This window comes from Bufo gargarizans, chromosome 6 (assembly GCF_014858855.1).
Source record: "Bufo gargarizans isolate SCDJY-AF-19 chromosome 6, ASM1485885v1, whole genome shotgun sequence".
Classification (NCBI taxonomy): domain Eukaryota; kingdom Metazoa; phylum Chordata; class Amphibia; order Anura; family Bufonidae; genus Bufo; species Bufo gargarizans.
Window position 1 is genome coordinate 109,369,054 of NC_058085.1, and position 15,946 is coordinate 109,384,999.

Here is a 15,946-nt window from a genome sequence, read left to right on the forward strand (position 1 = left end):
AGTTACTGTACGGCCTCTTGCACACAAACATTTTTTGTTTAGTTTTTTCGTTCCGTGTTTGCGGTCCATATGTGGAACAATTTATTTCAATGGTTCCGGAAAAAAACCTGAATGTATTCCATTTCCGTTCCACTGAAAGATAGAACTTGTCCTATTATTGCCTGCAAATAACAATCCATGGCTCCATTCAAGTCAATGGTTCCGCAAAAAAACCTGAATGCATACGGAATGCATTCATATGTCTTTCGTTTCCGTTGTTTTTGCGGAACCATCTATTGAAAATGGTTTGTCCAGCCCAATTTTTTAACGTACTTGCCGTTTAAACATTGTTCTATGCTTCCGTTTGCGATCCGCAACAAACTGAAACCGAACGGAAACACTGCTGCAACAAAAAAACAACTGAAAAACACAAACCATACGGTTGTGTGCAATAGGCGATAGCATTATTTTATCCCAAAAAAAAAAAGCCTCCCTCCCAGCCACACAGCCCAAGCTGGAATTGTATAAAGCAGTATTGTCCTTTTCTGCTTGAATGAACAGGTTTCAGGCTGATCAGCTGAAGGTTTGAATAAAAATTTGACCCATGCCTGTAAGGCCTCTTTCGCACAAGTGATACAGATTGTGTCAGGATCTGTTCAGGAACAAAACTGATGGTTTTGAACGCAAGGTCAATCAGTTTTGTCTGCGATTTGCATTCAATGTTTGTTTGTTTCCGTCCTGTTTGTATCCAGATTGCATGTGTTTTTTTCATGTGCTTGAAAAAAAACTGAAGAATAACAATGTACTTCTCCTAGCAACCATCAGTAAAAAGCGCATAGCATCCGCAATGCAAATGCAATTCATTTCTACGGAGCCAGGGCTGCTTGAAAAATGCACATGTACATGCTCCATGCTCCATTTTCTTTCCTGAACGTAGAGATGAATGAGAAACTACACTCATCTACACAGACCCTTTGAGATGAATGGGTCAGTATTCAGTCCAGATGCTAATCACATCACAACTGGATGGAAAACTTACTTGTGTGAAAGAACCCTAAATGTTATTAAAAAAAAACAAACAAAAAAAACAGCCAGTCAATGTGCACAGATTGCTGAGCAGAGTGATTGGCTTCAGCTCCCATGTACTGTATACCTCTGTCACCTTTGTAGCCTTAGAGCGGAGGATCAGAGCTGTGGTGCCAAGAATGCCAGGGGAGAAACAGGTTCAGAACTGTATATAACTATTATTTTTATTGTTTTATAGAATTTACGGACAAGGGTAACATTTTTATTTAACTTTGACATCTGTTTTAGGGATTTTTCATTTATAATATAGCCTTATCTAGGCTTTTCAATTTAAAACATTTACCAAAAAAAAATGACTTCCCTACTGCGATGCTGAAGTCTGTTCATGGGCCCACCATTCTCATTATCTGTGCTATTGATAGGACAACAGTACATTGCACAGAAAGTTGCAGCATTAACATGTGCACTGTCCCATAGATGATTGAGGAGGTTTTACAGAACACCTGTCACCACAAAATGCAACGCAGTCTAAGAGCACCATGTTATAAAGCAGGAGAAGCCAAGCAGATTGATGTATATCTTTGTGGCAGAAGATTTGGTAATGCCTATAATTTATATCTTAGTTCCACATAGGAGGTGGAAAAAGCTATCTGTTCAGGAAGGAGGAGTTATCAGTGATTGATAGCATTGTGTGTATAAGTGTACATATAGATAGCAACGCAAGTCATCTGTTTGAATGATACAAAATCAGTGATTGCTTATACATTATTTAGTTTTAGGATAGGTCATCAGTATGTGAACGGTGGGGGTCCGACACCCGGGATCCCTGGCGATCAGCTGTTTGAGAAGGCACCATTTCTCCTGTGAGCGCTGAAGCCTTCTCAGTGCTCACCAAGCACAGTGCCGTACATTGTATAGCGGCTGTGCTTGGTATTGCAATTAGCCCCAATTGCTTGAATAGGGCTGAGCTGCTCCTAGGCCATTGGACACATGAACGTGTCATCACTGGCCTAGGAAAAGCTGAGAGAAGGCCGCGGCGCTCGCTTGAGTGCCACTGCCTTCTCAAACAGCTGATTGACAGGGGTTCTGAGTGTTGGACCCCAACAATCAGACACTGATGATCAGAGGCGCAACTACCATAGTGGCAGATCATGTGACTGCTATGGGGCCCAGGGCAAGAGGGGGCCCAGTTGGGATCATCCCCTCTTCTACTGGTGGTGAAAACTTGATCAGGACTCTACCCTCTAAAGAAACAACTTTCAGCAAATGAGGCAGTGGAAAAAATTGCCAAAGGATCTTTGAAAGGGGTATAGGCGGAAACCCTTCTGTCCTGTGTGGGGGGCCTGGTGTGATCCTTGCTATGGGGCCCTTACTACTTTATGTACGCCACTGCTGATGACCAATCCTGAGCATAGGTCATTAGTATCAAAATCTCGAAAAAAGCCTTTAATAAAAGAACTTCCAGAACAATCCAAATGTTATGTTTTTCAGCAAGGAGGTCCAGCGTCTCACCCTACAGCAACTGTCGTGACAGAAAAGCAGCAGATGTTGGAGCAGCACCTGCAGGATGTGAGGAAGAAGGTCCAGGTACTGGTTGTGTGTAGTGTCATGTTGTATTCCATACATCATGCGGCTCTTCCTGCTAAGCCTTTTCCCTCTTCTTTTTCCCAGGATCTGGAACAGAAAATGAAAGTTGTAGAGAATCTTCAAGATGACTTTGATTTCAACTATAAGACTTTAAAAAGCCAAAGTGGTGAGTCAATGCGGTCTGTGCACGTATGTTGTAGTGTGTACCATGGAGTGTACAAGATGTATTACAAAATGAGACCCTAAAAGTGTTTGAAGTTATTTTCTGCCTGGTTGGGAGGTGTTTTCAGCTAGATCCCATTTAATATTTTAGCTGCATGTGGAGGGAGCCAGAAGATGGACAGTTCTTTTCTTCTCTGATAGATAAGCAAGTACAGTATTTGCTGTTCTAGGTTTAGTGCCCTTTAATGGTATAGGAAATTCAGGCAGTTGATGTGTCTGATTAGTGCGGTATGTAAGCCTGCATTGTTTCTCCAAGACTTGTAGCTGTATGAAGTTTGGATTGTCTTTAGAAGACGAAAAATATCAAATGAAAGAAAGATCCTTTTATATCTGAAGTAAACAAGGACAAGCTTACCTCCTACAAGATCACTTGGTTTGCCCGACTCTGTATTCTACTGGTGGGGTTATTGTCATAGCTTGGAGAATCAAGATGTCGCTCTTTTATGCGGATATAGATTTGTCTCCTTTTAGTTCTTTTTCTTAAATAAACACTTTAAAAAGTATGCCATCACATAATATAAATGTTCCCAGTGGGCCCTATGTGATGCTCACTCTACTAGCAAGGCTTTTGTATTTTAAATGGATCTTTTGGGGTTATCCCATGATTAATGTACAAAATGAGAATCCGACATCATGTAGTACATTACAATCTCTAACAAAGCTAGAACCAGTCCTGTACCTCACATGGATCCAGATATCTCCCTATTCGTTGCTTCAATTGCTCTGCTAGATTTATATCAAGCTGGCAGCTCAAGGGGGGTGTCCTTTCTCAGGGGAGGTGTCTTTCTTCTGTAGCTCTCTCCCTATCACAGCTCGGGAGAGGATAAAACTGAGCATGTGCCGCCATCTCTGTAAGAAAGTCAAGAAATAAGGAAAAAAACAAACAGCAGGTGGCACTATACAGATAAATTTTATTGAATACCTCTGTAGTTATACTAAATGTTGAATTCCATGCAGTTACAAAAGTATTCAGATCCAGGTCCTAGTTTGAAAACGTAGAAAGATTTTTGTTGGACAACCCCTTTAACCCCTGACATCTATTAAACAATTGTTCTTCTTCTTATTTCATAGACCTTTCAGATCTGAATGGTAACAGCCAGTCCGTGACACGGCAAAAGATGGCACAGCTGGAACAGATGTTGACTGCATTGGACCAGTTGCGAAGGGTAATAATTCTATCATTCATTATCATATGATAATATTTAGATGCCTACAAAATAATTCAGACTCTGAAATATTACTCGTGATAATCTTTTCATAGTATGTTAGCAACCTCTTTAGATGTTTCGTATATGCCAGAGTCTCAAATTCCTGATATGTGAACCTGCAGAAACCAATTATTTTAGTAATCGAGTATTCTATTGATTTATTTTTAACCATTAATCGAGTAATCTAATAAGAAAAAATGAATTAATAGACTGTTTTCCTTTATAAAAAGTCATCAGACCCCCTGCCATCAGTCCCCAACACCCTTCATTCCCCCCTGTGCGATCAGCCCAAGTGCATCAGTTCTCCCAGTGCCTTCAGCTCCACTCCCCCAGTGCCATCAGTACCTCCATGCCATGTCCCCCAGTGCCATCAGAGCAGCCCCTCCATGCCTTTCATTGCCGGCTGTCCCCCTTCAGTGCCATGTCCCCAGCGCCAGTAAAATAAAATACTTACCTCTCCTGTAGGGGCGCCACTCCACAGCTCCTTCCTCTTTGCGCGCTGCACTGGATCCTGACGTCACACAGCCTCGTCACGCGATGTGTCAGAATCCAGTGCAGCACGGTACAGGCCGGTGGGTGACAACGGAGCAGTAAGTAATAACAAGCGCTTAACCGCTCCGTGGTCACATGACACAAATGAATCCTCGATGCAAAAAATTTGCATCGAGGATTTTTTTTATTTTTGTGTCTAATTACTAGATTCCATTGAGTAATGGTTTCAGCCCTAGTGTCATCTGATCTGTAGGGGTATGACTCCAGGCATCTCTGCAGCCTCCAGCAAGTGTTACACCCCCTTATTTACTGCAGCAGATTGCCATACATCTGGTAGTGGCTGTGCCTGGCATTGTTGTTCACAGCAGCTCAGTCCCATTCAAGTGGATTCTGTCTGTAAATAAGATTGCAAATCAAAATCATCACCTTTTGTCTTGAGGCTTTTGGGGCTCCTCCTCATTGACACTTGTTTCTTTTTTCTTTTTTTTTCTCATTGGTGTAGTAGTTGGTTTAGTCATTCTAGTTTACAGTAATGTAGATTTGCACCCCATCCACTGACTGATCTGGAGAGCTTGTGCTTTGCTTATACTTTAACATGGCAGCCAATCTAAGCAGATAAACCATTTGCAGTGTAAAACATGGTGTCGGGGCCAAAGCAGCAGGTGGGTTTTAGGCTACCTTAGACTAATTTTAGGTGCTAACATGTGCTTTTAGGTTATGGCTGTTTCCTAGTGGAGCAGTGCTAAAAAAAAAAAAAAAAAAAAAAAAAAACGCACAAAATGAATTACTAACTTTTAATTGTTTTATTATTGTATTATTTATTGCAGACCATAATCAGTGACCTGGCTGGTCTCCTGTCTGCCATGGAATATGTCCAGAAGACTTTAACAGACGAGGAGCTGGCAGACTGGAAAAGGAGACAACAGATTGCATGCATTGGTGGACCTCCAAATATTTGTCTTGATCGACTGGAGAACTGGTGAGAAACCTGGCTGCTTAAGTGGTTGCCCAGGATTATAGAAACATGGCTGCTTTTTTCCCCAAAATAGCACCTCCTCTGTCAATGGGTTGTCTCTGGTATTAGTGCTCACCTCTATTGAAGTAAATGGGCCTGAGCTGCAGTACCACATACAAGCTGTGGACAGGTGTGGTGCTGTTTGTTGAAAGAAGCCAGGCATGTTTTTCTGATCCCAGATTAACCCCTTTTAAGGTTTGTTTGTTTGTTTGTTTTTGTAGATTTTAAGTTATCAGTTACTTATTTTTTATTTGTAAATTCTGGTGAATGTGATGAGAAGAACTATCCTGTAAATTAGAAGAAAGGTGAGGAGCTTACAATCTAGTAATGCAGAAGTTGACTAAGAGCGTATGTGTATGTTTTTATGATGTAGGCTTCTAATGTTGCAGTGTAGTTTCTTCAGATAGTATGTGAAAGAAAGAGTAAAAAAATATTTATTTGATCAAGATTTTACCTTGTACGTACATGACATCCTATCTTCTTCTTTCCATGTGTTGGTGGACGTAAACTTTTTCTTTTTCTTGCAGGATTACATCTCTGGCCGAGTCTCAGTTGCAGACCCGGCAGCAGATAAAGAAGCTTGAGGAATTGCAGCAAAAAGTTTCCTACAAGGGAGACCCCATCATTCAGCACCGTCCCATGCTAGAGGAAAGGATTGTGGAATTATTTAGAAATCTCATGAAGAGGTTTGTGACCTGCTGCTACATAATAGCGGTCTTGCAGATTATGGGACTAATCTGTTTTTTTGACTTGTGACGTACAATGCATTGTTTGGTCGGGCATCCACTTGAATGGCTGTTATGTAATGCTACATGGCTATCTTTTACTAGATCACCAGGATGCCAGAATTACAGCAATCGGTGTATTTCTAACACAGCTTTTGTTTTAAAGGAAAAAATAGATATGGTCTTTGTAAGCGTGGTTCCTCAGAGTAGAAGTAGACTATGCTATTCTTGCCGCCAAAAATACTGGAAAGCTCGACTGAAACGCCAATAAAACTCTATAAACAGAAGTAGATCCAGTTTATCTGCCGTCTGTACTTGGTCAGCTGTAGAACAGAGGAGCTGTCATAGTGGGTTTCTTAACATTGTGACAAGTCCTCTAATCTGATTAATGGAAATCTGGTGCTAGAGAAAAGAAAGAGGGTACCTAGAAATGCAAGCGCAACACCAAATACCTTTTAATTGGTTAAATGGCTCGTTTTTTCTAGGGAACAATCATTAGGAAAAATAAAATGGCCACTGTCCTATTAGTACACACAAAACCTGTCCTAATCACACAGCATGACAAGTTACTTCACTGCACCGTGCTATAGAGCTGCCTCACCCTCCTCTCTGCTCGGTTTGTCAGGGATAATGATCCTGAATACAGCTGACAAGTCTTCAGGTGAATCTTTGTAGGAATGAAGTTCATGAGGAGACATGAAGTACAGAGAGGAAGGTGGGGATATGGCTAATGAGCAGCAGCACTTGTATGTAGAGTCCTGTCCGTCGTCTCTGTTCTTCATATCTCCTCATCAACTCCATATGATCCTGAATGAAGCTGTTAAGAGCTAAATCCCTGTGGTAATGGAGTTCATGAGGAGACGTGAAGTACAGAGAGGACGAACAGGACAGATTTTGATAAAGGGTTGCTGTGGTAATGGAGACTTCACACATGTGCTCTCCTCTCTGTACTTCAGGTCTCCTCATGAACTCCATTCCCACAGAGATTCAGCTAAAGATCTTATCTTATCAGCTGTATTTAGACTCATAATCCCTGACAAATAGAGCAGAGAGGAGGATGAAGCAGCTCTTTAACTCGGTGTTCTGAAGTAATTTGTCCTGCTGTGTGTATAGGAAAGGCACTAATAGGATGGAAGCCATTTTATTTCCCCGGATTGCTCTCTAGAAAAAATTAGCCATTATGAAAGATTTTTGGGAATATATTTATAATAAGTAATATTTAAGTATTTTAATTCCTGGAGAACCGCTTTAAGGTTAGATTTAGCAGACGATTGTCGTGAATGAAGCGTTTCGCTTGTTCATCAGGTAATCGGCTGCACCTTTACATTGGCAGATAATCCTACGAACCGTTGTTAGTGATTATTTGGTTGATGCTTTGGACCTTTAGTTAAAAAGCAAAGTGTAAATGAGGTTCTAAATACTAAATTGCCATAATCCTTAAAAGACTTACATTTCATGTTTTGTTTTCTATTTTTATCATTTCTTGTGTTTACTGTACATATAAAAAAAAAAACACACCTACACATCTACCTATATACTATAAGCATAGGTGCTGTCGCATACAGGCTATCAGGACATTTACACTAGCCTGCTGTGTACTATAGGAGGCAGTGGGAAGATGATGATTTCACACAATGCAAGCTGGATGCCTCCTCTCCACATTACCCTGCAATGCCAAGTTGTACAGGCTTCCATAAGATCAATGGGACATGTCTTTGGGACTACACATCACAAAAGGTTACTCATACTGCAGCAGACTATACGCTGTATTAGAACACCCACTGTTCTTATACTAATTCTCAACACTAATTCTTCTTTGTACAGAATCACATTATTTCCATCATAGTATGCAGAAGGTGAAATGTTTGAAGGCTGGAGTAAACTGACCGGTGAAGCAATCCTAACTGTCATTACTGAGAACCACCATCAGTACTTCCCTTTTTTGTAACACATTACATTCTTTAGTATAGTGGGGATGAGTGTTACAATAATTAAACAGAAATAGCTGTAATAAGTAATGTTGGTTTGCATAGAGCATTAAAGCCCAACTCTATCTATTATCCTAAGGCTGTATTCACACATCTGTAATTTGGGTCCGCATTTTCGGTATCCACATCCGTTTTTTCGGGATCTGCAATTCCATTCCTGAAAAAAATAGAACATGTCCTATTCTTGTCCGCAATTGCGGATCGCACATTGCAGGTGTCAGTTTTCTGCGGATCCGCAAAACACTTGCGGACATGTGAATGGACCGTTACTGTGGTTTAGCTGAGATACAGATTCTGTTGGCCAGTGTTCTCACACTGGATAGCTGCTGGTCACCATTTTTTTAATTTTTTTTTAAAAATAAACAAAAACATTGTTTGCAAAAGGATAGTCAGTGAGTACCATGCCATTGTCGGTCAAATCACCCTAATCCCATTAGGAAATAATTTTGGTTGAGGCTTAGGCCTCCGAGTCTGCCAAACGCTTCCCAATTAGATGCATACGCTGGAGAGTAAGAGTAGGTTCGCATAACATTTTATGCCCCCATTTGACGTATACCTTAGAGAGAAAAAAAAAGTACAAAAACCCATAGGAATGAACGGCAGCAATGGCTGCACAAGCGTGGGTCGCTACTATTCACTTCTATAGGGAGAGAGCTTGGCAGTGGCTGGACCTGGGGGTCCTCCAGCCGGCACCACCTTCCCCACTACGATCTCGATTATAGGTGCGGGTCCCAGCAGTGGGACCCATACCGACCAGACAATAGGGACATATCCTAGTGTTATGCCCCCATTGTCTCAGATAGGAATACCCCTTTAACACCATATAACCATTGATCAAATCTCAGGTGCCTAAACCCATGGGGGTATGGTATGAAATATTGGATTTTAAAATAAACCCTAAATACAATATCTAATTAGTTCTTTAGCCAAGACTATGTTAGTTTATAGTCTATAATAGTAGCCTTAGAATTGGGATAACAGTATGACAGCTCGATCATTCTCTTGGCAGGCCTAGAGAAGAAAAATGCTCAAAGAAAAGCATTGCATTGGTTAGTATAATTTTGTGATGCTGTAATTGGGTCACTACAGGGCCAGGACAGAAAGTAGACTACATGGAGTAACTACAAGAAATGATATCTAGAAAACCAGGTCTTATAGTAAAGCTTTTATGTGATAAACATTTTAAACGGAAGTGTCCCTTTAAGGACATTGTGAATGCTAGGTGATGCAAGTGCTTTGGCTCAACTACAGGTACCTGACGGCAGCAATTCATAATTGTATTGGATAAGTTTTAGGCTACTTTCACACTAGCGTTCGGGCGGATCCGTTCTGAACGGATCCGCCCATAATAATGCAGACGGAGGCTCCGTTCAGAACGGATCCGTCTGCATTATATTAGCTAAAAAAAGCTAAGTGTGAAAATAGCCTGGGACGGATCCGTCCAGACTTTCAATGTAAAGTCAATGGGGGACGGATCCGCTTGAAGATTGAGCCACATTGTGGCATCTTCAAACGGATCCGTCCCCATTGACTTACATTGTAAGTCTGGACGGATCCGCACGCCTCCGCACGGCCAGGCGGACACCCGAACGCTGCAAGCAGCGTTCAGCTGTCCGCCTGTCCGTGCGGAGGCGAGCGGAGCGGAGGCTGAACGCCGCCAGACTGATGCAGTCTGAGCGGATCCGCCTCCATTCAGACTGCATCAGGGCTGGACGGCTGCGTTCGGGTCCGCTCGTGTGCTCCTTCAAACGGAGCTCACGAGCGGAAACCGACGAGCGCAAGTGTGAAAGCAGCCTTACCCTGTAAGGTGACTTCCTCTGTCCTTGCATCTCTTGCAAAATGTTGTAGCTATTAATGCTGAGCTCAAAGGGCAAAAGAAATAAAAAAAAATAAAGAGGTGACAGAACATTCGAAGGAGTGGACTCATCTGGTCTCGTAAATCTCTTAAAGTCGTACACGGCACAGAACACAGTTTCTAAGAACAGGGAAGACATACTGGGGGAGATTTATCAAAACTGGTGTAGGGGAAACGGTCTTAGTTGTCCATAGCAACCAATCAGATTCCACTTTTTATTTCTCAGAGCTTTTTTCCACATTTGCTATGGGCAACTACGCCAGTTTTCCTATACACCAGTATTGATAAATCTTCCCAACTGTATGTTGAAAAAAAATCTGTATGTCACTTGTGCTCCTTACTGTCAAAGGATCTCCTCTCCTCTACACAGTGAACTTAATCGTTGGTTCATAGACTTCAAACAGGTTTTATCGGCCCATGAATCACAAGGTCCTGCCCTCTTGCTATAATAATAATAATTATTATTTATATAGCGCTTAAGATCTATCTTTACTTTTGTTCAATAGTCCATGTGGTACCATAAATACAAGGAATTTTACTGTATTAAATTGTGTGTGTATGGCTGCTTTATTTAGGATTTTTTTATTTAAAATTATTGGTTATAACATTGATTTTTTTATGTATTTTTATTTTTTTCCAGTGCTTTTGTAGTGGAAAGACAGCCTTGCATGCCAATGCACCCAGACCGGCCCTTGGTGATCAAAACGGGAGTACAGTTCACTACTAAAGTCAGGTAATGACCTCCAGTATATTGGCAAGCATGTACTGATGTAACAGAATGTATAGTCCAGGCATGTCCAAACTGTGGCCCTCCAGCTTTTCCAAAACTACAACTCCCAGCATGCCCTAATAGCTGTAAGCTATACAGGCATGCTGGGAGTTGTAGTTTTGCAACAGCTGGATGGCCGCAGTTTGGACATGCCTGGTATAGTCTGTTACTAGTTTTATTTATTTATTTTTCTAGTGTTTTAAACTGATGACCCTATCCATAGGATAGCTCATGAGTATTGGTTTATGGGACCCCAGACGATAACCTGTTTGGAGAAGCCTTTTCACTGGTGTATCACGGCCTCTTCAAACAGCTGATCGGTGGGAGTCCTGGGTGTTGGGCCCCCACTGGTCAGAGACTGATAACCATCCTGAGGATAGATTATCCATGGAAAACAATCTAAAAACATATTTAAAGTAAGACTTATTCACATCTTCCCTATGGTCTCACATCTATTTGGAGATGGTAGTCATGTGAGTATGATGCTTCATATGTGGTGGCAGTGCTCCCCTCCCCCAACGCAACTTAGAAGATGGAATAAGATATTCCCATTAGGCAATACATTGTGCTGAACCTGTATTACCAGTAGTCCAGAACTGGTCTTGTTATCCATGATGATGCATATGCCCTTGTCTTTAAAGAAGGGTGGTCTTTTACACCATTTCATCATGGCCATGCACTTAGCCATACCACATTTGTAGAAATCGCAAGATCCTCCAACAAGAGCACTTTGGGTGTCATCACAACAAGACATTATACATATGGAGGATCTGAACGGCTCTGAGCACAATACTGAGACATTTTACGCCTCTGAGACATTTTAAAGTGTCCTCTTTATGGACTCGGTACAGGGAATCATAAGAATTTGTGTTATGGGTAAATACAGGTTCACTCTGTTGACATAGTTCCAGTATACAAGTGGCATCTGTTTGTTTTCCAAAGAGAATAATGGAGTGCTGATTGGCTACTAGTGTAGCCAGGGGCCTGAAATATTAAGATATATCTTATTTGCCATGTATGATGAACCCAAAGGGGGGAAAAAAATCAATTGGTCACATGTACACAAAAATGGTATCAATAAAAACTAAAGCTCATCCCACAAAAAACAAGCTGCCACACTCCTCCATTGGTAGAAAAATAATTATGGGTGATAGAAAATAGTGAAATTAATAAAAAATGTTTTACATTTTTCTAAATTGGTAAACAGAGCAAAAACTATATTCACAGAAAAAAGTTAACTTCATTTTTTATTTGTGTACACTGTAAAAATGAAACCCCAAAAAACAAAAGTATAATTAATTTTTTTCCTTTTCCACACAAATCTTTTTTTTTTTTTTTTTACATTTTAGTACATTATATAAACCTCAAATGGTTCCTTCAAAAAATAAAACTTTTCTTGCAAACCCCCCCCCCCCCCCCAAAAAAAATAAACAAGTTATGACTCTTTGAAGGCAATGAGGGAAAATCAAAATCATTTCCCCCCAAATGTGCTTGTTCTTTAAAAGGTTAATAAATAAAATGTCATAATGTAATAGTCTGTGGATGTTGTCATGTTGCCAGCTTACATTGTGTCATGCCTCTGTTTGCAGGCTTCTTGTTAAGTTTCCTGAACTTAATTACCAGCTGAAAATCAAAGTCTGCATTGATAAGTAAGTACATTTGTTATTAAACTTATGTAGAAAGTCTTCTGACACCACTAGGGGTTGGATGTTGAGACCTCCACTAATAGCAAGAAAGACCAGGGCTGTAGCACTCTGAGCACCATTTACCTCTGAGCACCATGACCTGGCTGAGAGGTAAAAATATACCATAAACTTGCCTAAGACTCTGGTCTGTCTTCACCTATCCCAAGCAAAAGCAAATGGAAAGGCGCTCTGCAGGCCCATCCTTCTAGCTATTGTGTGCGGTTTCAACACCCATACCCCCACTATTGACCATTTCTGATATGTTAGAAGTTTCTACAACTGAAATTACTTTTTGGTAGACCCTACTTTTCACACAACTTTATATAGGTGAATGTAACAAACTTTGTAATGCGTCTTGTAAGAGAAAATTACTCTTTTACTCTCCCTCCTTTCATAACTAACATTTTCTCACTTAAAGGGGTTCTGCACTTTCAATTAACTGATGATCTATCCTCTGGATAGATCATCAGCTTCTGATCGGCGGGGGTCCGACACCCGGGACCCCCGCCGATCAGCTGTTTGAGAAGGCATCGGCGCTCCAGCAGCGCCGCTGCCTTCTCACTGTTTACCGCCGGGCCGCCCGCCCACTGACGTCACGACTTGTATCAACTAGAGTGGGCGCGTCTAAGCTCCATTCAAGTGAACAGAGCTTAGCCGCGCCCACTGTAGTTGATACAAGTCGTGACGTCAGTGGGCGGGCGGCCCGGCGGTAAACAGTGAGAAGGCCGCGGCGCTGCTGGAGCGCCGATGCCTTCTCAAACAGCTGATCGGCGGGGGTCCCGGGTGTCAGACCCCCGCCGATCAGAAGCTGATGATCTATCCAGAGGATAGATCATCAGTTAATTGAAAGTGCAGAACCCCTTTAAGACAAACTGCCAAACTAATTCCCCTTTGCCTGTCCATAGACTTCTGTGAGCGGTGGTAAGGAAAGAAGGGGCTAAAAAAGCTGATGACTGCAAATAGAGCTATTTTTTCTATGTTAAGATATATTATAACGTTTCTTATAATCACCTGATTTATGTGAAAATTACTTAACATTTAAACATGTGCCTTTAGTACTGTACATTGCATGTTTTGACTCTGCTTTCCTTGCCGACTTTGATGTATCAGTTGATTACCATCATAATCCTTACTATTGCTTTCTTTATATATATTTTTATAGTACTGCTATTGCTTTGACATGAGCATGTAAAAAGCACATTAACGGTATGATTACAGCCTTATGTATGAATTATTACTGTGAAATATACTTAGAATTGTGGTCTGTCTCTTCTAAACATGTCTAAATGTTTTTGTATTCTATAGGGATTCTGGGGATGTTGCTGCACTTAGAGGGTAAGAAGGATATTTGTGTTTGATATATACCTATATATTGCGTGCTGAAAATATTATTTTGTTATGTATAATCTCTGTTGTCCCCACAGAGCAGTCATTCTATGCCCAGACGTCCTTCAGGCCTCACCCATACACATTAGGCTACTTTCACACTGGCGTTTTGGCTTTCCGTTTGTGAGATCCGTTCAGGGCTCTCACAAGCGGTCCAAAGCGGATCAGTTTTGCCCTAATGCATTCTGAAAGGAAAAGGATCCGCTCAGTTTGCCTCTGTTCCGTCTCCATTCCACTTTGGAGTCTGACACCAAAACGCTGCCAATGGGGATGGATCAGTTTTCTATGACCCAATCTGTTACAATAGAAAACAGATTCGTCCTCCATTTGACCTTCAATGGTGTTCAAGACGGATCCGTCCTGGTTATGTTAAAGATAATAGAAACTGATCTGTTCTGAACGGATGCAAACGGTTGTATTATCTGAACGGATCCGCACCAAACGCAAGTGTGAAAGTAGCCTTAGATTGTTTGCCAATCCAATTGTAACGTGTATGGTGCATCCTGTCATATGTACTAACATCCATTCTTCCCTAGGAAATAAGCTTATTCCCCTCTCCTAATTAAAATGAACATGCAGAAATTCTTCATTAACTATTTGGAGGCGTTTTTGCAGTTGGTGTTTCAAGCTGTGCCGTTTAACATTTTCCTCTGCATGATTGTAAATTAGCCTTTTTGTTCTTTCTTAGTTCTCGCAAATTCAACATTCTTGGTACAAACACAAAGGTGATGAACATGGAGGAATCAAACAATGGCAGCCTATCTGCTGAATTCAAACATTTGGTGAGACCATATATCAGTGTATAGTACATTTACAGGTCCGCATATATTTCTAGTAAAGCCAAGCAGAATGTGCCTACTGTAGAACACCGTAAGAACACTATTCACATAAAGTCACATAAAAAAAGACAACATTGTTTCTAATGGCAACACTATTGGATTATAATAATTGGAGTGAATTACAGGGGTTTTCTGAGCTTTCTAGGAAATCACACCGCCGATGCTGCCATCTCTGCCGCATTTACACAGGCTGCAAGCTCTTCTGCTTGTGTCCCAGTCGGATGTGTGCCCTTCTCTTCTTTTTCAGCTGCTACTATTATGTCGCTGACCAGGAAGAGAAGGGCACGCAGCCAGCTTAGTTAAGACTTATCCATTCATCTCCACAGCACACAAACAGGCTGCAAGTACTTCTGCTTGGGTCCTAAGGCCCCTTTCCGCACGGGTGCAATGAGTGATGCGAACGCATTGCGCCTGCACGGAATCCGGACCCAGTCATTTCAATGGGGCTGTGTACATGAGCGTTGGTTTTCACACATCACTTGTGGGTTGCGTGAAAATAGCATCATGTTCTATATTCTGCGTTTTTCACGCAACGCTGGCCCCATAGAAGTAAATGGGGCTGCGAGAAATTCTGTTTTTTATCACGCGCATGCAAAACGCATTAAATCACATTGCACCCACGCGATAAAAACTGAACGCGATTGCATACTAAACTGAATGGACTTACTTGTGAAATGGTGCGAGTTTTCCTGAATGCACAGGACAGAAGAAAAGACAGTTTCCCTAAGAAGTACAGGGAACCCCTTCAGGGAATTATTTTTTTCAATTTGCTAACTTTATTGATTGTATCACACCAAATACCACTTTTTTTTTTTTTTAAAGCAATATTTTTTTTATTGCAATATTTGCGTAAGAAAACATACACACTAACAAAACAGATCCCCACCCCCCTCCGGCCACTGCATCTTTTTAATAGGATATTTCTTTCTTGTGACATTGGGGGACACAAAAGACTGTGGGTATAGCTGCTGCTACTAGTAGGCAACACAAAGTAAAAAGGTTTTAGCCCCACCCCTGGTATAGCTTAGTGTCTGTAAGAGGCAGACCTACTTGGCAGGTCTGCGATAATTTTTTTTGGCCCCTGTTACTCTTGGAGGTTACAGATGGTCGCAGTTAGCTTTTTGCTCATTCCCTACCTCTGGAAGATATAGAAGGATAGTAGATCGAAAA

The 15,946-nt window shown here is 41.3% G+C and overlaps 1 protein-coding gene across 3 annotated transcripts in view; it reads left to right on the plus strand.

The window, feature by feature from the left end:
• STAT3 (signal transducer and activator of transcription 3) overlaps nucleotides 1–15,946 on the plus strand; it is an 88,818-nt gene that overhangs the window by 49,090 nt on the left and 23,782 nt on the right. For all 3 annotated transcript variants that reach the window (XM_044300000.1, XM_044299999.1, XM_044299998.1), the window contains exons 5-13: nucleotides 2,497–2,592; nucleotides 2,677–2,758; nucleotides 3,886–3,980; nucleotides 5,342–5,493; nucleotides 6,057–6,215; nucleotides 10,738–10,830; nucleotides 12,456–12,515; nucleotides 13,857–13,886; nucleotides 14,626–14,719. In XM_044300000.1, coding sequence (XP_044155935.1) covers nucleotides 2,497–2,592; nucleotides 2,677–2,758; nucleotides 3,886–3,980; nucleotides 5,342–5,493; nucleotides 6,057–6,215; nucleotides 10,738–10,830; nucleotides 12,456–12,515; nucleotides 13,857–13,886; nucleotides 14,626–14,719 — 861 coding nt within the window. The remainder of the gene's footprint in view (nucleotides 1–2,496; nucleotides 2,593–2,676; nucleotides 2,759–3,885; nucleotides 3,981–5,341; nucleotides 5,494–6,056; nucleotides 6,216–10,737; nucleotides 10,831–12,455; nucleotides 12,516–13,856; nucleotides 13,887–14,625; nucleotides 14,720–15,946) is intronic.